This window comes from Ictidomys tridecemlineatus, chromosome 11 (genome assembly GCF_052094955.1).
Source record: "Ictidomys tridecemlineatus isolate mIctTri1 chromosome 11, mIctTri1.hap1, whole genome shotgun sequence".
In the NCBI taxonomy this organism is placed as follows: domain Eukaryota; kingdom Metazoa; phylum Chordata; class Mammalia; order Rodentia; family Sciuridae; genus Ictidomys; species Ictidomys tridecemlineatus.
The window spans coordinates 17086177-17107915 of record NC_135487.1 but is presented as its reverse complement, the minus strand read 5'-3'; the positions used below and the strand labels follow the sequence as shown (position 1 = coordinate 17107915).

Genomic DNA, 21739 nt, shown 5'->3' with positions numbered 1-21739 from the left:
GAGTGGCCTGTCCTTCAAGAGCAGTCGGAAGAGGGTGGGGGCGATTCTTCTGCCTCCTCCCCCAGAGGAAGAGCAGGGGCAGGGGGAGATGGGGGCCTGCAGGCAGGAGGGCTCTGCCCGGGAAGGGAAGGCCAAAGGGGCAGAGGCCCGTGCTGCCTCCAAGGGAGGAGACACAGGAGAGGGGCAGGGCCCCAGGCTGCAGAGCCGTCCACTCCCTTGGGGTCAGAAAGTGGCCCTGCATCAGCCAGCGTTGAGCAGAATGGGTAGCTGGCTGGGGACAGGTGGGTGATCTCTAAGCTGCAAAAACTGTGCTGTCCTGTGAGGTCACTGCCTGGACCTGGTGCCCTGGCTGCCTCCCTGTGCCCCCTCCCAGCCACGGTCCCTTTTCTCCTCTCCCTCCTGTGGGTTCTCCCATCAGCCACCTGGTTTTTCTCTTAAGGCCAGTTGAGGATGGTCCCTGACGATGTCCCAAGGGAGGTGAGTGACGTGAAGTGCTCCTGTCCCTGGCCCCACCTCCTTCCCTGGCCCCAGCCCTGCAGAAGGCAATTGCTGGTTTTCTCTCCCAGCTCTTTTCCAAGTAGGTTTTGTTTATCCCACGCCCCAATCCCTGAGCCAGAAGTGGGGTGCTTGTACTCCCAAACCCCGAGGGTCCAGCCTTCCCCCTGTTGAGTTTTTAGTCTCTTGTGCTGTGCCTAGTGGCACCCGGGCTGGGGAGGACACTGCCCCTGTCTAGGTTTTTATAAATGTCTTACTCAAGTTCAAACCTCCAGCTTGTGGGTCCACCGTGTCTCTTCTTTGACGCGGTGAGCAGGTGTCGAGCTCTCGGGGAGGGAGGTCTGTAAGGCGAAGATGTGGCTCAAGCGGTAGCGCGCTCGCCTGGCATGCATGCGGCCCGGGTTCGATCCTCAGCACCACATACCAACAAAGATGTTGTGTCCGCTGAGAACTAAAAAATAAATATTAAAAAAAATTCTCTCTCTCTCTCTCCTCTCACTCTCTCTTTAAAAAAAATAAAAAAGAGAGAGAGAGAATTTTTAATATTTATTTTTTAGTTCTCGGCGGACACAACATCTTTGTTGGTATGTGGTGCTGAGGATCCAACCCGGGCCGCACGCATGCCAGGCGAGCGCGCTACCGCTTGAGCCACATCCCCAGCCCATGAAACAGCTTCTTGTTGTCTTTTTTTCTCCCACTGTTGTAAATGACTTTTAATGGCCAAACCCTAGATTTGTACTTTTTTTTTCCCTAATTGCTAAAACTATTCTCTTCCACCTGGTTTTACTGTAACATTTGGAAAAGGAATAAATGTCATTCCTTTAAAAAAAAAAAAAAAGTGAGTTAGATCTGATGCAGACTGGAGGAACAGGGCCTTCCTTCCGAGGGAGGAACAGTCCAGGAGCAAAGGGGTGGAGCTGGAACCCGTGGGATACCATGATGTTTTGGGTCTTAAACTGTCCCCAAAGGCTCATGTGTTGAAGGCTTGGTCCCCTGTGTGTGGTGCTGTTGGGAGGTACTGGAAGCTTTAGGAGATGGAGCTTGGTTGAAGGAGGTTGGGTCACTGGGAAGTGTGCCCTTGAAGGGGGCACTGGGACTTTGGCTTCTCCTCTCTCTGCTTCCTGGCTGCACGCACTCCCCCCACCACAAAGTTCTCCCTCACCACAGGCCCAAAGTGACAGGGCCAGGGGACTATGGACTGGAACTCTGAGCCAAGCTAAACCTTTCCTGTTTTTGAAGTTGTTTATCTCAGGTATTTATTGTCACAGTGACACAAAACTGACTCATATAGAGAGAAATTTACCCTAGAGAGAAAATTCAGTCTGATTGGCTCTGTGGGCCATGTGGCCAGGTAGGAGTTGATTTCAAAACGTCCCAGCTCTTCCTGCTCTGGAGCTCTGGTATGAGTCATGCTTCATACCAGCTCACGGGAACCGACCATTTTTTCCCCGACTCTGTGCTCAGTGACTTGGCTGTGGCAGCTTAAAATTGGCCAGGGAGTATTTACACCATGATAACTGGCAAATGGGTAAGTCAGGCTTCTTCTCTCCCCTCGTTGAACATCGTTTGCACCCCACACGACAATAAGTCCTGCCTCTCTGGGAACAAATCAAAGACCCTAGAGTTTTCTAGTCTTCATCCCCCTCTCTGAGCTGTGTAGCCTTAGCCAGGGAACCTCGCCTCTCTGAGTGAGCCTCAGATTCCTGATCTGCAAAATGGGCTGTAGGAGTCCCTCCCCTGTCGTGAGCATGGATGGGAGCCCTCGTGGCGAGGTTCCAGGGCACACGATGGGCTCCTGCTCTGAGTCACTGGGGCCCTCTGGGGGCCGGGCTCAGCCCCACAGAGAAGGCTGGAAGGGCGGGGAGAGGGTGGGGATTGGAGGATCCAGGGCCAGCCTTCAGGGCCTGCGTGAAGACCAATCTAAGACCCCTTCCCCCCTGGGCCTGGGGACTGAGATGGCGGGATGAGGCCAGCGGTCTCACTGTCCCCGTGACCAGCACACCCAGAAATGGCTTCCTCCGGCCCTGCCGCACCTCCCCACCTCGGTGGCCGCCCCAGGGAACTGTCTGCTCTCTGCTCACCCTGGGGAGGTGGGGGTGGAATCCAGGCAAAAGCAGCCAAGATTGAGTCACCTCTGCTGCCTGCAGGTGAGGTCACGTCTGTGGCTGCTCAGTCCCTACAGTGACCCCGGAGGCACCAGCAGCCGTCGTCCCCTCCAGTGCACGCCCAGAGGCGAGGCTCAGAGACGGCTCTTGGGGCCGCTGAGGGGGACGAGCGCAGCCTGGCTGTCCCCGGTCCAGGTCTTCATCTGGGCTGCTCCGGGGTCCTCATGAGCCCTGACATGACTAGGAGGGGGGCCTCCACCCCTCTCCTGCTCTTCCGATGGATGGGGATGACTCTGGCTCCTCATGGACCTGGGACCATGAAGGACAGATGGGCTGGTGGCAGGGAAGGCTGGTTATTAAGTCCATCCATCACCCGGCAGGTCTGACCTCATTCTGTCCCGGGAAAGCCAGTCCTGCCTGGGGCTGGCTGCGGGTGGCCTGGGATGGGTGGCTGACCCAGCAGGAAGGCCTGAGAGCAGGGAGGGTGGGCTGAGTTCAGGCGCAGCTCCTAGAGGCCTGGGTCCCCACAGTGTGACCACAGCCAGCGCCTCGGGGCCACCAGATCATTCGGCAAGGGCAGAGTGACCCCTTTGGGCAGTGGCCTGAGCAGCGGCCCCTGCCCTGGGCGTTCTGCTTCTCATGTCCGTCACCACCTGAACCGGGGATGTGCTGAGCTCACCTGAGTCCCAGAAGAAAGGGGCCAGCGGTGAAACAGAGGCTGATGGGCACCTGATGTTTTTACTTTTTATTTATTTGTTTTTTTGTGATACTGGGGATTACAATCAGGGCCTCACACATGCTAGCCGAGCTCCCTACCACTGAGCTACCTTCCCAGCCCCTTTTATTTTTCGAGACAGGGTCTTTCAAGTTGCTGAGGCTGGCCTCCAACTTGCAAGCCTCCTGCCTCAGCCTCCCAGGGGGCTGGGATTACAGGCACGTGCCATCCTACCTGGCCCTGGGTACCTGCTCTCTCGTGAGCACTGTTCACTGAGCCACAACACTTTCACTGGGCCCTAGCCCGCGCCTTGTGTCCTCCTCAGGAGTGTGATGATGGCCAGGGCTGGGTTCTGAGGAGGTACACTCCCCGCACCCTGTACCTCGTGAGCCTCCGCAGCTGCTCACTTCAGTTCCACATCCTTAAAACAGGGTGAGCCGTGGCCCCGTGGCTCAGGAGGGACCCGCAAGGATGTGGGGGTGGATGGCATTTAGAGCCCAGTGCGTGGGGTCCCCACTAGTGAGCACGGTGATGGTGACACTAACACTACTGTGTGCGGGGCGCCGTGTGGAGCCCCGCTGGGGTCACCTTGTTGGAACCCACAGCGGGGTGTGTGTCCATGCTCACGGTCCCAGCGGGAGCGCAGCCTCAGACCCCAGCACTGAGAAACAGGTAAATGCCCCCAACACCCCGCTGGTGCCGCCGTGAGCCCTGTTTCCTTTTCTTTTTTTTTTGGAGCTGGGGCTGTGAGCCGGGCACTTTACCACTGAGCCACATCCCCCGGCCATTTTCATTTAAAAGAAAAAATATTTTTGTTGTAGATGGACAGACTGGCGTTATTTTATTTGTTGATCTTTAGTGGTGCTGAGGAGCGAGCCCAGGGCCTTGCACAGGCCAGGCACAGGCCAGGCACAGGCCAGGCGATTGCCCTCCGCTGAGCCGCAGCCCCAGCCCCCTCGCTGTTGATTTAGAGACTGGGTCTCGCTAAGTTTCCCAGGGCCTAGCTGAGTTGCTGAGGCGGGCCTTGAACGTGTGATCCTCTGTCCCAGCCTCCTAGGCGGTTACAGGCCTGTGCCACCACACCTGGCTGAGCTGCCTCTTAGGGGTAAGGAAGTCATTGCTCAGAGGGGTGAAGTCACTGGCCCAAGGTGACACAGCTTCTGGGTAGCAGAAGTAGGATTTGAATCGCAGTCTCTCTGCCTTGGAGGCCTGAGGAACAAAACCCGCTGGCCTTCCGCTTTTCCGCTTATCCCCACCACCGTATGAGTTTGACCACCCAGTAGCTCATTTCTCTGGTCCTTTAAGAAATACTGCTGGGAGGCTTTTTTTTTTTTCTATTTAATTTTTTTTTAGGCCCAGAGAGGGCAAGGCACCAGCCTGGGACTTCAGAGCAAGCTGACACCAGAGCTAGTACTAGAACCTGGGCCTCGGATTCTCTGGCCAGCCATCCAGGCTTGCTCAGGGTGTCCCGCTGTCCCTTCCAGCTCCACTCCGGTCCCATGCGCAGGGGCTCCCATCTTCCAGCCCTGCTCTAGCCTCCCCGTTCTTTGTAGAAACACGTTCCAGGCCCCACCAGGGCTCCCGGGCTTTTCTTCCTGAGGCCACCAAGGAGGAGAATGGAGGCCCCATTCTTTTCTTTTCCACCAAGATATAATTTGCCTGGAACATGTTCAGCACTTTAAAAATGTGGTCACATTGCCACGTCTGGGTTTCCATGGTGACCTCACTTTGAATCTGCTTCCCCGGGGGAGGTGGTAATCATTAATGCAGCGCTGACTACCGCTGCCCACGGGAGGGTGGGGAGCCTCGCGGGTCCCCTGGAGTCCACCTCCCTGGGGCGGGTTCCCTGAGGAGGCAGGGGCAGGGAGGGGACCTGCCACCCTGCCCGCCCTGCCCACCCCTGCCCACGCCCTCAGCAGCCAGCAGCCTCGTCGTCAGAGCTACCCAGGCAGGGGGCTCTCTTAGAGAGGGGAACCAAGGCACAGGGAGAGTGAGCGATTTGTCCGAGGCCACACAGCAAGGTCCAGACAGCGAGAGCGTTGGCTGGAAGCTGGTTTCCCAGGCTTCAGGGCAGCCCTGGTGGTTGCCAAGGTCGGGGACACCCAGCTGCAAGATGCCCTCTTCCCTTGAGCCTGGGACACTACCTTTAAGTCCCTTTTGAGGGACTTACATCACTCACTCTGGGCAGGGGCTTGTGATGCGAATGTCCCATGGGTGGAATGGACCTCTGCTCAGTCATTGTCCCTTGTGCTAAGTGGGTTACAAGATCATCTGGGGTTTGGGGACCAGGTTCTGAGGAATGTGGAAGAGGAAGCCAAGGGGATGAGGAAGGGCGGGAGGCTGGGCAGGAGACACGAGGGAGCTCCAGGCAGCGGGGCTGCAGCCGGGTGCTGGGCGCTCTTCCCCTGGGGCCCCGGCCCAGCCCCCCTGCCCACCGTGTCCCCGTCCCCATTGATTCCAGCTCTTGTGGGAAGAACAGTAGGTAGACATGTATGGAAAGACAAGAAATCTTGTTTTGAATCCAGATTCCACCCCACTCTTCAGATGGGGAAACTGAGGCTCAGAGGCCTTAGAGAGGCCTGGAAACCCAGAGCCAGTGAGTGTCCACCAGGATTCAAGCCCACTGTCGTCAGGGGGTAGAATCTGGGTGCGTAACCCTGACCCCTGAAGGGTTCTCTCCCTGCCCGTCCTACCTGGCCCTTGGGGCCTAGCTCACAGTCAGGCGGGGGGCCTGAGAGGGCAAAGGTGGGCAGTAGGGAGGTGGCCAGGCTGCTGGTCTACTGGCACCTGGAGAAAGCGGGGCTCGGGATAAAAAAGCCTGGGAACTTGGGAGTTATGAGCTTCCACTAAGCAAGTGGGTTTATCAAAGGGGTGGGGAGATGGGGAGATGGGGGCAATGACTTCAGTATCTTCAGTGGGGTCCAAAAGTCTTGTTTGCAAAGTTTTGTTCATCCCAACGGAAAACAAACCTGTGACTTTGGTATGCTGCCACCAGGTGGCAGTAGAATTTGGCTACCCGTAGCAGATGCAACCCCATTAAAACAAACATTTCAGTCCTTTTCCAAAAAGATCCGTGTATCTAAAGAATCAGGATTAGGACCTCCTGGTGCTGGCCGCAGGCTGTGTTCCTCCACCGACTGTGTAGACAGAGGAGGCAGAGGAAGCCTACCCCAAGTGCACCTGCCCAGGCGCTGTGCCTCATCTGTACTGTGAATGGGGAGATATGGGGGATTAGATTTATATAGAGTTTAAATTAAATGTCCTAGGTTAAGATATTCCAATGCCTGTGATGCAATTTGCTTCATTCTTCCCTGACCCTTAACTTTGATCTTTCTGCCCTAAACCGTGGGCTTCCTGATGGTCTGTCTTCCCTTTCTGTCTGGATCTGGTCAACGACTGTAGTCCCCCCTAAATGGCTTCATGCCAACGGCAGACACTGGAAGGAGCAGGGGCAGAGTCCGCTCCCACCCTCCCCTCAGTTGCCCCAGCTCTGAGGTGACAGCCCCCTCTGCCAGCAGACCTCACGGGCACCGTGGCTTCACCCCTGCGGGTGCAACTCTTGACCACCTGCCCCAAAGACTGGTCCCTCCAGGCAGAGTCCCTGGCCTTTCACCTCGGTAACTGTCCTAGGTCCTGACCACAGCTCTGCCGATGAATGAATGGACTGCCACTTGACGGCCAAGGAGACGGCTCCCGGAGGGAAAGGAGGCTGAGGAGGTGGCCGTGAGCCCACAGCGTGCCTAACAGGGACTGAGCAGCTAGTCCCCACCACATCCCAGGAGGTAGCGCCCTTAGCGAGGAAATGAGGCTCAGAGACTGGGACGGGGGAGCAGTCGAAGGATGCGTACCACAGCGCGGTGGCGATGGCAGAATGCTTGGCTGAGTTAGGAGAGGCCTGTGGGGTTAGCACTTGTGGGATTCCTAGTCCCTGCTGGGCTGTGGGGTGTGTGAGCTCACAGAGGTGGCGACAGTCCCCTGAACACCCTCTTCGCTCTGGCTGGGGTTCAAAGCAGCCTGGACCCAAGCCTCAGCACCTTGTAAACCAACCCCAAGGGCCACCCACCCCCCACCCCACCCCACCCCTCGTCCCTGCAGCTCTTCCCACATGGCCCCAGATGGCTTTGACCATCTTAAACGTCACATCCTCGCACCGCAAGGTCCGGGCCAAGAGCCCCCAGGACCTCACAGCAGCTGGTCAACCCTCCTCCATCTCCTGGGTCAGTGTGCGTGGAATGTCCACCTCCAAACCATCAGGGTGGCCTGAAGGAGGGCTGGGTGGGTTAGCTGGGCCCTGAAAGCAGGATGAGGAGCAGGGAGTCTCCCCAAGGAAGGTCGGGCCCCGCGGTGGCGGGAGGGGATGGGGCCAGGAGGCGGCACATTTGATTTCCATTTTTTCCCAGAGCTGAGAGCTCACAGGTGGAGCCCACCGTCTCCAAGGAGCTGCGGCCTGAGCCCAGCCCTGAGCTCCATTCCAGGAGAGAGCCTCCTGCCCGGCTGCTCCCTTGTTGACTGGGGGTGGGGCTCCGGCCGCCCTGGCTCCTCCCCCCACGGCCCCTGCCGGCTGCTCCCAGCTCAGCCAACCTGCGCACAAAGCCTTCTCCCCGCCCGGCTTTCCCCGCGGTGAGATGGCCCAGGAATCCCAGGGGGCCAGGATGGGGCCTCGGGAGACTGGCCCGCGGAGGACGCCACGGCCGTCCTGGAGAGGGCAGGAGGCCCCTCTGAAGGCCTGGCGTCTGTTGCCCACCCTGCGCGGTGCCCGCCTACTTTTCTAGAGCAGTACCCAGTTTTCTCGGGCACAAGGTGGGCTCCACCCTAGATGTGAGCCACCAGTGTGTGGCCTTCCCTGGGGACTGTTGAGGGTCCAGGCAGAATCAGCACAGTGGCCCTCAGACCTCTGCTTCCTTCCCATGGAAGGGGAGCCCTGGTGGATATGGAACTTGGGGCTGCTGCCACCATCTCGTCACCATGCTGCCACCACCAGCGAAGCCAGCACCCCCAAGGCGGCAGCGCAGAGGCCAGAGGCTGGAAGAACCAGACCCCGTGGCAGCCACGCCCCTTTAGCTGGCCTAAGGCAAAGCCAGCTGCGTCCTCTGGAAATTTCAACGATAGCAGCCAAAGAAATTCCTCTTTTCTAAGCCTGTTGGGTTTCTGTCGCTGGCAGAAGAGTGATCTGTCCGGGGGCTGGAGGACAGAGGAGGCGGCGGTGGTGAGAGAAGGGTGGGGTCCGGCTGTCTCATGCAGAGAGCTTCTAGGCCCTGGGGAAGAGCTGGACAGAGGTCCCCTCCTCCTGGCCAGGCTGATAGTATCAGCCACAAAAGTTCCTGGAAGACAGAGGGTGTTGGTCCTGGCAGCTGCGGGTGGCCACCGTAGCTCACAGGTCCTCCTGGACAGGCATCTGTGGCCTGACTGAATGGAACAGCTGTTTGGTCAACACCAGGAGCAAAAATTAGGGTGTGGTTGGGGGAAGAAGCCATTCAGTGGTAACATTGGGGACACCCTCACCTTCTGAGTGACCTCTCCCTCATAGGAGCCTGAAAGTGTCCTGTCCACGGGAACAGCTGGGACTTGCCCCAGGCCCAGGGGGACACCGCCATGGCCAATGTCATGGCTACCGCACTGGGGTTTCAGGGCCAGACCAGACTGGGTGCTCCCATCTGCATGACCTTGGATAAGGTCCCTGTGCCTCTGAGCCTCAGTTTCCTCATCTACAAGGTCACCATAGACCAACCCCTGGGTTGTTGAGGAAGCAAACGCGAAAAGCAGACTCAGGACCTGGCACGGGGAAGAGCTCAGAGAGGTGGCTCCTTGTTGGTGGCTCTGGGATGGGCAGCTCTGAGGAGGAAGGAGGTGGGGTGAAGATGAGGGTGGGATGAGCAGCCGGAGGCTCTGGGTTCCAGTGCTCCCTCTCCCAGTTGGCAAACATTTACTGAGCATCTACTACATGCCAACATGTCTCGTTTTGTTGTGGTCCTAGGGCTGGAACCCAGGGCCTTGCACATACTAGGCAAGTGCTCTACCACTGAGCTATGTCCCCAACCCTCTTTACTTTATTTTGAGACTGGGTCTCACAAGGTGCTGAGGCTGACCTCGAACATGTGACCTGAGTGGTTGGGATGACAGGCATGTGCCTCTGCTCCTGGCACCAGGCACTATTCTGAGGGCCAGGGACACAGTAGTGAACAAAACAGAGATAAACCTCTGTCTTCTTGAACCTGGCATTTCTGCCAGGGGAAACAAACCACAAAATAAGTAAAAAACATGATAGATGGTGATGATAATAGACAATATAATAGACTAAATAAAAATAAAATAGATAGCGCTAAATATTGAGAGGAATAGAGCCAGGAAGGATGGTCAGGGAGGCCTCACTGAGGTGACATGTGACAATCAGAAGGGGAAGGGAAGGAGGTAGGCATTCTAAACAGAGTGGCCAGGAAGACGTGACAACCAGATGTAATGTGGCATCCCGGGGGATCCTGGGAGACAGGGAGGACAGTGAATGAAACCCAAGGGAATCTGAAATCTTTCTTCCATACTAATGTAAAGTGTAAGGAAGTTTCTGTGTATCTTCTCAATTTTTCTCTAAATCTAAAACTGTTCTAAAATAAATACGGGAGCGGGGGAATCAATGCAAAGGCCCTGAGGCAGGAGTGGGCCTGGTGGGATTGACGGGGGAACTGTTCCAGGGAGAGTGCGACGAAGGAGGCCAGGTAGGCAGCGGGCGTAAATGGTGAACAGGCCGGCAGGGCGGTCTCAGGACTCTGCCCTGCTCGGGGGTCAGTGTGGAGCCACAGGGGGGCTTTGAGCACAGAAGCGACATCATCTGACCTGGGTTCTAACTCCGTTTCTCTAGCTCGCTGAAATCCGACCTTGTGGGGCAGGGGCTGAAGCAAGGAGGCTCCTGCGAGGTCCAGGGAGAGGATGGAGGGTCAGTCCAGGTTGGAAGCCATGGAGGAGGTGAGCGTGGCCAGGTTCTGCACATGCAGTGGAGGCAGAGCTGACAGATGCAGAGAGGAAGTGGGGGGTGGGCAACTGGAAGGAGGGAGTGGCCGTTACCTCAGATAGGGACACAGGTTTGCAGGGAAACGAGGACCTTGGCTCAGAGACACTGAACTGGAGGCGCCCAGGAGTCAGGCATTCATTCGAGAGCGAATGTCAAGAGGCCTCTGGAAATTCAGCTCTGGAGTTGAGGAGGTGGTCTAAGCTGGAGGTGATAAATGTGGGAGTCCTCAGCAAAGAGACGGCGTCTAAATCTGTGGGGAGCATGAGCACAGACGCCTGCGTGCCTGCACCCAGTGGCCCTGAAGGGCACCTAGAGATTCACAGGCACGCGCCTGTCATCCTGCCACGCTCCCCAGCCCGCGCCTGGCGTGCTCCCCCTGCAGCAGCTGGGGCTCAGCAATGGGTGGGGGACGAACTGGTAATGACCACGCCAGAACCTGTTGGTGGAAATCCCCAGCTGACCCTGGGACCTGGGTGATCACAGAGAGTGAGGCCACTTGACCCAGGTGTGTCTACCTGAGAGCCTGGAGGGAGCGGGCCTCGCACCCCCTTGGCTCCCACAAGGAACACAGCCTGCTCGCACGCGGGGCTGCGGCTCTGGGGAACAGCCTGGGCCGCAGGGTCTGCTGACCCTGAAACGCCCTCCTGGGCCAGTTCTCAGGGCTCTGGGCTCCAGTGCAGCCTGCTCGAGGGACACATCTCAGGACAGGGAGCACATTAAGCTGTCGGTTCCCATCTGGGGTCCCAAAACAGAGGCAGGAAGGAGGTACCGGCTCCCATGTTCTCTCTGCTGTTGGAGAAAGCCAGCAGGAGGCTGCACCGGTGACCAGGAAGGTGGCTTCTCTGGCTTCTCTGCTCCGCTGGCCAAGTCAGTGGATCAGAAGTCCTGCGAGCAGTGGCGCCTGACTGCCACAGGGCAGGTGGTGACGGGTACAACAGGTGGTTAGTCTTGTTTGCCGGTAAAACCTTTAAACCCTGGCACTCCTGGGAGATGAGGGAAGTGAAGCGGCCTTGGACGAGGAGGGCTCACCGCCTTGCCGTGGGCTTCTGGAACCGCCTGCGCGGGGACGTCGCCAGGTCTCTCGGCCCCTCCTGCAGGAGCATCTTGCTTGCTTTCTCATCCAAACTCCCAGTTTCCGTGTGCAGCTTTGGAGGGGCACAAGCTCTGTCCGCCACTGAAGCTAAGGGCCTTCGATAGTCGGTGTGCACTGCGATGACAAAGTGGGCGGCTGATAAGGCGGAGATTCAGTCCTCATGTTCTGGAGGCCACAACGTCCCAGGTTGAGGCGTCTGCAGAGTCCATAGGTCTGGTGAGACTGACCCCCCACTCCGCTGGGTCCTCCCTTGGTGGAAGGGGAGAGGCAGCTCCCTGGGCCTCGCTCATAGGGGCACTGATACCATTCAGAGGGCTCTGCCCCGGGCCTAAACACATCTCCAGGTTCCACATTCTAATTCCATTTCCCTGGAGTTAGGCTTTCAACGTAGGAATCTGCAGGGAGACACAGTATTCATAGCTGGGCAGGGCCTGCGTCTCCCTCCCAGGCTCCCTCTCTCCAGGGCAGGGCAGGGCAGCTGACTGAAACCTGGGCTCTTCTGTTTGTAGTGGTAACAAACAGCCCTGAACCTCAGTGGCTGACACCAAAAACCTACATTTTTTCTCCCAGGTCTGGGGGTGACTCTTACTGGCTCAATCCTCACCATCTGTGGCCGCCAACTGGGAATATTGTCCATCCTGAGGAGAGAAGCAAGGGGCTTTCCTGAACCACGCAGGTACAGAAGTTTCTGCTCAGCCTGGCACTGGGATGTCCTCTCATGCTCCACTGACCGGGGCGAGGCACTGGCCGCGCCGTGGGGATGGAATGAGCCACTGGGAACAATTGTACCCATCTACTGCAGCCTCCCAGGAGGACTCTGGCCCCCACGGGGCTGGCCATGGACTCGCTCATGCCAGGGGCAGGGCTACTGGGAGACAGCCCTGCTGGCCTGGCCCTCTTTCTGTCCTTTCCACTCAGCTGCTTTCTGGGCTTACACTGGCTACAGTCAGTGTAAAAGTTTCTATGACTTTCTATATAAAAACCCCAGATAAAGCTGGGTACAGTGGCATGCATCTGTAGTCCCAGATACTCAGGAGGCTGAGGTAGGAGGATCGCTTGAGCCCAGGAGTTTGAGGCCAGCATGGGCAACTTAGCAAGACCCCATCTCCAATGAACAAACCAAAACAAAGCCTCAAATAAGAAGAGAACACCCACCATAAATCAAGGTGATGTCATGGAAACTCTAACAACTGACATTGGTAAACACCGGTACCAGGGCCTGGAGGGAAGCCCAAGGACCAGAGGAAGGAGAGCTGACAGGGGTCTCCACAGGAAGCAGAGACGGCAGATCTGACAGCCCAGCTCCTGACCCAGCCCCACAAACACCCACCTAGCCTCTGAGGTGCAGACCCCAGCTAGGACCGAGGCTTCCACTTTCCCGTCTAGTCCCAGCTTCTCAATGCTGCTGCCCGTTAGGAAGCCCCGAGGGGAATGAGGCAAGCAGCTCGTGCCCAGGTTCCTCCCAGCTCAGGCCAGCAGCTCCCCGGGTGGGCCCTGGACACAGCATTCTTGAGAGCTCCCCAGGGGGATTCTGAGGTGCAGCCAGAGCCAAGACCCACCGTTCTGCTTCTCCCAAGCCCTGCAGAGGGTGGAGAGGGAGATGCCATCCCTGAGATGCCAGATCTTCAGTTTTCAACAGGAAATCCCCAAATCTAGATAACATGACATCTCCTTATTTTATAATGTTAGTTAAAATGTATTAAATTCTATGTAGATGAAATAAAATAGATCTGCAAGCCACTAAAGAAGCACCTGGCCTATAAAGTCTTGAAATTTCGACATTTTTTATCCTGCTCCCAACCACGTGGTCTTTGGAAGTCACTATGCTTTGGCTGGAGCTGCCTGAAGCCAACCACAAGTTCTAGTGACAGGTGCACTGCAGAGATGATGGGCTGACCCCGCACACACAACCATCTCTCCCTTGACCTCAGCCTTGCTTTCTTGAGCACTTGGCTGATTGTGATCCCACTTGAACCCCAGCCCCGGGCAGATGCTCCAGCAGAACAAAGAATGGGGGAGGCAAGTCCAAGTGGGGGCTTTCTCCTTATCCAAAGTTGCTCACCCCAAGTTCACTCTTGGGTCTTTCTTTTGAGTTGTTTTGGCTTTTAATAGCACTTAAAATGTATTTTTAAAAATCACCTTTATTGTAAAAATATTATTAAGTTTATTGTAGAAAATTTGGAGATGTGAAGCATAAAGAAGAAAATGAAAATCACGTACCATCTTAATTTGAAAGATTCTGGGGTGTTCTGAGAGTGGCCCTGCTGCAGTGTAGATGAGAACCCAGGACCTTCTCCAGTGGGGATTACTGGTTGCCATTTTCAAGAGCCAGGACATTCATCACCTCCACGGGGCTGACCCTTCTGACCTTTGATACTTGTCAGACAGAGAACACCTCACTGTGAGGTCTACGTTTCTCCTTCCTAATAATAACAACAATTCATCTTACAATTATAAAGATATTTTAGGGAACCACCTCTGCTGTCCAGGGGTGTTGTGTGCTGCTGGCTGGAAATGAACCAAGACCTCTGGCTGAGGCTGCATGTGCCCCCTGGTGGCAGCCCGGGGGGATGACTTTGGGCAGTCATGGGTCAATCTTATGCTCAAGTCAGTGGTTCTGGAAGTGGGGGCCCAGGACTAAGCCTCGCTTGGGAACTTATTAGAATTGTGATTTAAGGGGCTGGGGATGTGACCCTGTGGTGGAGTGCTTGCCTAGCATAACACCACTAAAAAAAAATAATAATAATAATAATAATAATAATAATAATTTTAAGCACCTGCCAGCTGGTGCATCACAACTCAGGGGGATGCAAGACTCCAACCAGGTTGGGACAAAGGCAGAGGAATTAAAAGCAAATGCTGAGAAGGGAATAATGCACAGGCATTCAAAGGACACTCAAGAAGGAAGGAAGCATGGCTCCCTTTGCCAGAGCCTCTGAGATACTGATTCAACAGGTCCCTTCCTGGAGGAAATGCTTGAGAATTCCATTACTGTCAAAATGAAAAATCCCCACACCAACGCACCATGCAGGGGGCTGGCTCTGGGGGAAGTCAGGTCTAAGGCTCCGATGGGGTGAGGAATGGATGTGCCCGTGAAGATTCCCTGCAGCAAGGGTTTCCAGACAGCTGACGGCTCTCAGTGCATCCAGCTGTTTAGGATAATCTTTGCACCTGGCTGAGTCAAGCAGGAGTTTGTAGAGAAAATCTGACAAGAAAATCAAGGTTTCAGCAGAAGCCAGAGACAGGCAGATGGGAGATGTCATAGCAAATACGCTATTTCAAATTTCTTCTTTTCTTTCCAGAAGCAATTCTGTGTAGACTTGTCATTCTCCTGGTACTGCTGCAGAGGTGCTCTGACAACACCATATTTTACATGCTCCATCTATTAATTGACCCTTACTCTTTCAATAAATATTTACTCGGCACCTACTGTGTAGATGTCATTATTCTAGATTCTGGGTTTACAGCAGTAAACAGACAAAAATCTTGATCCTCATGGATCTTTTGTTCTAATAGTGGGGAAACAAATTTTGTAAAAGAGGCATGTCTTGGAGAGCTTCATCTCCTGCATGTCTCCTCATCAATGTACTTTTTTTTTTTTTTTTTTTTGGTACTAGGGATTAAACCAGGGGTGCTCAACCACTAAACCACATTCTCATTTTCTTTTTTAATTTTATTTACAGACAGGGTCTTGCTGAGTTGCTTAGAGCCTCACTAAATTGCTGAGGCTGGCTTTGAACTTGAGATCTTCCTGCCTCAGCCTCCCAAGTCACTGGGATCACAGGCATGTGCTACTGAACCTGGCCTCAATTAACTCTTCAATTCTAGATTTTTCAAAGCCCAAATCTGGGCTTATTCTGAACTAGAAGAGAGAGGGCGACATTGCTGATTCAGGTAAGGAAAGTCAGCATAGGGCAGAGCTTCTAGAACACCATGCAGTTGGGACTGCGGCTGGGGCTCAGTGGCAGAGCACTTGTCTAGCATGTGCAAGGCACTGGGTTTGATTCTCAGCACTACATAAAAATAAAAAAAGGTTTTCTGTGTTCATCTACAACTTAAAAAAAATGCAGTGGAATCTTGGGAGATGTGTTCAGAATGCCGATTCAGATGAGGTTGATGGTTCTGGGGGAGAGCCCGAGTTCCTGGTCCTGACACGGGTGCTGGTGCTGCTGGTCTGCGGCAGCTGAGGACGCTTGAGTAGCACCGGTTTAGGGTTCCAGCTATGAAGGACAGAGCTGGCCCCAGAGCAGAAGTTCTCTGTGGGATCCCCTGTCCTCGTCAGGACTCCTTGCTGCCAGTTTGAGCTGTTAGATTCAGTGTTCTTTGATCCCCTAGTCCCCACAGCACTCCCTCCAAGCAGGAGGGGTGGCAGGGAACACGACTCCTTAAAGGTGAGGGAGGAGCACCCAGAGAGGCCGAAGGCAGTGGAGGTCAGCAGGGGCGGGGCCAGGAGCAGATCCCCATCCCTGTCCAGGGGCTTGGCCATGCATGCCCCAGGGCTCTGCGGCAACTCCAGCAGAGTGGCCCTCAAGGTGGCAGGAGCCTTTGGCAAGTGTTGCCAGGCCTGTGAAGAAGCCAGCTCGGCTGTACACGTCACTGTCACACCAGCCAGCCTTTATCTCAGTGGCTCTTTAACCCACATGGGCCTGGCTACCAATCCCTCCCCAGACCCCTCGCTCCCCAAAAACAGTTTACTAGTTCGACTTCACAGAATGGGCTCCGGGGTAGGTTTTCTTCTATTTCTCCAGCTCCCTCTGCTGTGGTGTGAACGGCACCAGCAGCGATCTGATGGCAGCTGCTGGAAACGTTCGGTCCGCCTGGGAGGCCTTGAGAGCCAGGTTCAGGTGCCCAGTGAGCATGAGGGAAGAGGATGATGGGAGAAAGGGCCATTCCCTTCCCCCAGACCAGGAGGCAAGGATTTTTATAGGATGCCTTGGAAAGATCTTCACAGGGAGGATGAATATATATATAAAGTGGGGAGATATGGCTAAAAAGAGGTTCTTCAGCGAGTCAAAACACACGCAGCCCATTCTTCCTGTAAATGTTTGACCATCTAGAGTGGCAAACAGTGCTTGGCGGCATGTAATAAACACAACGTACTAAGATGTGGAGGCACTTTATTGTGGGCCTAAAATAACAAAGACAACAACTCAAGATTTCCTTGGTGGAAAAGAACGTGCCAATGAGAACTCAGTACCGGGCACATTCCTTCAGGAAAGGCAAAGGCAAAAGCCCAGCCCAGCCCCAGCGTTTCCCTGGGGAACTCTGTTCATGGTATTAAGTGTGGTGTCTGCAAGAGACTTACTGGCCAAGACTCAGGCTATCCAGCAGCAAGGACAGAGGGTGAGGTGCCAAGAGCAGAATTTTCCAAAACTCAAGCCAAGATCAATTGTAACAATGGCCAAGAGAGGAAAACACGGGCCAAGAGAGGCAGCTGGCTTCTCAGAAGATGAAAACAGACAAAGCCTTTAAAAACAAGTGAGGACGATGGAGGCACTCGGGACTGCAGCAGACAGGGCACCCAGCAGGACACTGGTCACTAGGTAGCCAACAAGATTCTGGAAAACGGGAGAGGGCAAGGCATGGTGAAGGAAATTTGCCCTCGAGATTTTCTCACCAACTATATCCCCCAACCGTGCTCTTACTTGCTTTCTGAGGAAAGGAGGGTCACACCAGAAAACAAGGCAGTGCTGGCTCTCATCAGATGCCGGGGCAGGAGAGCTGGGAGAGCACCCGTCAGAAACTACGGCAAACGAAGACCCTCTGTCCCTGGGCAGCGGCCCTGCCTTGCCACACCTGACGTGGGCAGGACAAGAGAGAACAAAAGGACAGCCCCACTCGGACTGTCTACCTTGCTGTGTCCTCCTGAAAAGTTAAAAAGGCAGAAAACTAGTTTTATCAGTAAGAAAATGTTTATTCTTTTGAACCCCACAGGGGGAAAAAATAAAAGAATGCAGCCAAGACCAAGTATTTAACGAAAATAGTGTCTGAAGGGCAGCAAAATGGGGGTAACCTCAACACAAAGTCAGTGACAATTTTCCATGTTTTTGCACAAAGATGAAAAAATCTATGACAATTTTGATAACACTTTCATGGTGACGATTACACAAGATGATTCAAAAATGCAAATGGCAGCAACATGCACACCTGGCTAAAGCTAGGAGTTTTTATTTTAATCCCAAAATAAGACCTGTGATTAAAAGGATGATTCTTTTTAATACTTCTAGTTCACTGACTTGTCCTACTTAATTTGCTTTAAATGAGACATACATGCCAATTAACAGGAAATTTTAGAACTATGTCCTTCCAGGACCCATGGCAAGGAAGCAAAACCAATCTATTTGGTTTCTTAATTTTTCCTAGTTTCCAATACAATTTTGCTTTGTCCCTCTCTCCCAGTCCCTCCCCCCACCCCACCCAGATTTTAAAACACTTCCAAAAGTTGCCTGTGCAAACACCTTTTTCTACCAATGTATAATACAGAGTTGAAACCAGTATCTTTGTGCAGTTTTGATTTTAAAATTCTTAAAAAAACAAAACAAAAAACCAACCCTCCTTGGCACAAGAGCTGAGGAATAGTCACGCCTCTTTTAAAGTTTCAAACACAAGATGATGAAAAGTCGATAAAGCACAGTTACGTGAAATGAGGGGGAAAAAAACAACCTAGACCACAGCTTTTATTAGCCACGTTACAGTCTCATACACAGTCGCCACCAGCTTCCTCCCCAGGCGCTCGACACAGCACAGGACACCAGGTGCTTTCCATCAAAGGGAATGGAAGAGGTGGCCAGGTGGCAAGGGACAGCCGCTACCTGCCAGTTTCACAGCAGGATCTGCAGTGAGCTTGATACAGACAGGAAAGAGATGACTGAAGGGGGAAACAGTTTAGAGTGGTCAAGTTTCCTCTTGAAGTCTTTGCCCAGGCACTGTGAGAAGACTGCTGCCCGCCATTTCCTAGGACTAAATAGCGTTGGGAGGTGAATTTTTGGAACGTAACCCTGTTCGTCCCTACGCTAGTCACCTCGCTCAAGTCTCTCTGCCTAAATGATGCTCCTTGAATTGGTTTGGTCCTTGGAGGGGCTATCAATTTTCACTTTCTATAATATCGATAATCATCTTCTTTAATGCAGCTAAAAATCAAAGCTGTTAGGTAACTTAACCATTCACTCTAAAAACTAAGCTTCTGTCCTCATCACACGTAAATCCAATGTGCAGTTTTTGCTTATTTATTTAAGAATAAAGCAAAACAAAGCGTTGAAAAGCAAAAACTCTGCTTTTTTTTTCTTCAAGAGGAAACTATTTAAGAATACAGAAAAGGCAAAATTGGCTACTTGAAATCCAAGAATGGTTTTAATGTGTTGGCCAAGAAAAATAAACTGCAAAGTTCTGTGAGGTCTTCTAAAAATTTACAACTGATGGGCAGTTCTAATCAGACTTGGATGTCATCTTCCCCCCTTTTAAAAATGACAACATATACAGTCCCACAAAATACAATATAAACTTTTTTTGTCTTGACTGCCAGAGATGCTGCTTTGTGAGGCCTTCTGGTAACCAAATGGTTGGGCAAACCCACAGCTGGCCTTCATTTCTTCAGGGGCTGGTAGACAGAGGCATTGGGATCAAGTCCAGATGGGCTGGTCTCCACAAATTTGGAAGAATAGTGGGGGGAAACGGGGCTCAGGGGGCTGGTGGCGGCACTGTACGTTATGCTGGGCATGACGGCCATGACTTCGGCTATCTTCTGTTTTAGGTCCTTGATTTCCTGGTCTTTCTGAAGGATTTGTCCTGTAAGATCAAAGACCTGCCATTAGCAAGGAGGGAGGGCTCACTCGGCACAATGCTCCCTTGGGCCAACCCCAGAGCGGCCTTGGTTCCCCTGGAACAACTCCAAGGCTTACGAGGCTTATGGCTTATAAGAGCAAAGCAGACTTTTCCTTTACTGTAAAGGTCACATAGTGAATATTTTAGGCACTGTGGGCCGTGTGCTGTCTTTGTCATTGTTTTCTTCCCCAACCCTAGGAAATGTAAAAGCCATTCTTAGTTCACAATGGTGTAAGAATAGGCAGAAGGCCAGATCCGGCCTATGGGATGCTGTTTACTGATTCCTAGCTTAGAGGTAAAAAGCGATTCTGCTCACATATGTGTGACAAGAGTGACAAAATCAATTTCCAGGAGCCACATCTTGAACTGGCAGTCATCTCCAACAGCCTAAGAGGGGTACTGGTTCTGAACTGTAGCTCTACCCACTGGGCTGGAATTCTTTCCTGGGGGGATGGGCTGAACGTCAGACCAAAGAATATAAAACTGAGGCCTCAGAACTAGTGGTGCCAGATTCCCTCACAGAAGCAGAAGCTCTGGGACTGCTGCCCTAGGGAAACTCTCTAGTGGCCAAGGCTGCCACTGTGTCCCTGCCTCTTGGCACAGTATGCCTCTGACCCCCGCCCAGTGTACAGCTGGCTGGCCGTGTTAGTACCAAGATCCCGTTCAGCTTTCGGCACACCCTCCCTCTGTGATCACTGGGCTTCAGCTTTGTGATCTGATCAGCTCTGGCTGCCTCATGGCCTGTCCCCTTTGGGTCTTCTCCTATTGTCCCTGCCCCACTAACTTGAGGGTTTCCACTTCCTCAGCAAAGCCCTCCTTGGTCCTGCCATCTAAATCAGCTCCCCCGACTCTCAGACTCTCAACATGCCCTAACAACCTTCCTTTCTGTCCCTTATTCTCCACAATAATCATGATGACAGTGACTGACTCATAGGGCTTCACAGGTGCCAGAAGCTGTTCTAAGTGCTCACATCTACTAGCTCATTTCTTTCTCAGGACAACCCTAAGAGGTGGGAATTATCATCACCACCCATTCTGCAGATGAAGAAACCAATGCATAAGAGGGGTCGAGTGACTTGCCCAAGGAATACAGACAGCAGAGAGCCAGGGCTCGACTCCATGCAGCCTGCTGCAGTCTACACTCCCAGCATTCTTCTGCCTCCTGAAACTAATTCTTTGAGTGATGATCTGTGTCCATCATCTCCCTGCTCAACTTGAGCCCTGTGAGAGCAGACACTGCGTCTCCATCTTTTCCCATTGCCATCCCTCCACTGCCCAGCCTAGTGAAAATCGGAGGCTCTGCAAGCTCTGTAGCTCACTCAAAGTCACTTAGTTAGCAAGAGCAGGATTTAAGCCCAGGATCACTATGTTCAAAAGCCCACGAGACTGCCATCGTGTTATGTGGCTCTGAGGGGAAGTAAATAAGAAAAGAAAGGGGCTGGGGCTCAGAGGTAGAGCACTTGCCTAGCACATGTGGGACACTGGGTTTGATCCTTAGCACCACATAAAAGTAAATACGTAAATAAACAAAATAAAGGTATTGTGTCCATTTACAACTAAGAAAAAGAAAACAAAAGAGGTTGACTGTGGGGCTGGGGATGTGGCTCAAGCGGTAGCGCGCTCGCCTGGCATGCGTGCGGCCCGGGTTCGATCCTCAGCACCACATACCAACAAAGATGTTGTGTCCGCCGAGAACTAAAAAATAAATATTAAAAAAAAAAATTCTCTCACTCTCTCTTTAAAAAAAAAAAAAAAAAAAAAGAGGTTGACTGTGAACTGCCCTTATTTTGAGACCGCTCATGAGTCCCCAGAAGAGGACCGTGTACTTGGAGTGAGAGTGCTTGAGGCACATGTTTTAAAAGGATGTAGTAGAGATGAAAGTCATTTTGTGACCAGGATGAATCAAATGATACAGAAAGGAAGGAGAAAAGCAACGGGGGTTTTGATTTGAATTACAAAGCTGGATTCTTATTAGAATATTCTAAGCAGGACAGGGGAGGCGGGCAGTGGGGAAGGCAGCAGCCAGGAGCAGTGTTTGAAAGGGACTGCTTCCTCACTTCCTTCTTCTCCCGAAAGCTTCAAATGAGCATCGAATATCCTCCTCCGCTTTGAACAAAATAAGCTTCAGATGAATAAAATACCTAATGGCATCTGATACGTGAGCCACTCTATCTTTTCCAGGGCAGATTTGAGTTCTTTCATCAGGAACATGAATACATCTCACAAGCTTTGGGAAAGAGCCCCCCTCACTCCCGAGGATTCCTGAGCTGTCTGCGAAGCACAGCTGGGCTGGGAAGGCCCCTTGGCTCCTGAGGCCAGGTGCTGCTTCGGCTCCAGGGGATCTTTTCAAGTATGCAAACGCAAGTGAGCAGGGTGCAGTAGCCGGGTGCCCATTCCCCAGGGAGCTGAACCAGGCAAGCAAAAAGGCCAGTAATGGGTCAGAAACTCAGCTTCAGAGGTGACTTCTCAGGAACCTTTGTTCGCCACACCTTTCCCCCAAGTCCACA

General features: G+C 53.3%; 1 protein-coding gene, 1 long non-coding RNA gene and 1 other non-coding gene across 3 annotated transcripts in view; 2 read left to right on the top strand and 1 right to left on the bottom strand.

Moving 5' to 3' along the window:
- Positions 1–1591: 1591 nt before the first annotated feature.
- On the top strand, positions 1592–5016 carry LOC120890671 (uncharacterized). The gene is made up of 2 exons (XR_013427605.1): positions 1592–2023; positions 4669–5016. It is a non-coding gene; the product is annotated as an uncharacterized LOC120890671 (long non-coding RNA).
- Positions 5017–6412: 1396 nt separating this feature from the next.
- Positions 6413–6542, top strand: LOC120891086 (small nucleolar RNA SNORA51). Its single transcript, XR_005735515.1, has one exon. It is a non-coding gene; the product is annotated as a small nucleolar RNA SNORA51 (small nucleolar RNA).
- Positions 6543–17304: 10762 nt separating this feature from the next.
- Maco1 (macoilin 1) overlaps positions 17305–21739 on the bottom strand; it is a 66006-nt gene continuing 61571 nt past the window's right edge. Inside the window, exon 11 of the mRNA XM_078025623.1 lies at positions 17305–19196. Within this exon, the coding sequence (XP_077881749.1) occupies positions 18994–19196 (203 nt within the window). The 3' untranslated portion in view covers positions 17305–18993. The remainder of the gene's footprint in view (positions 19197–21739) is intronic.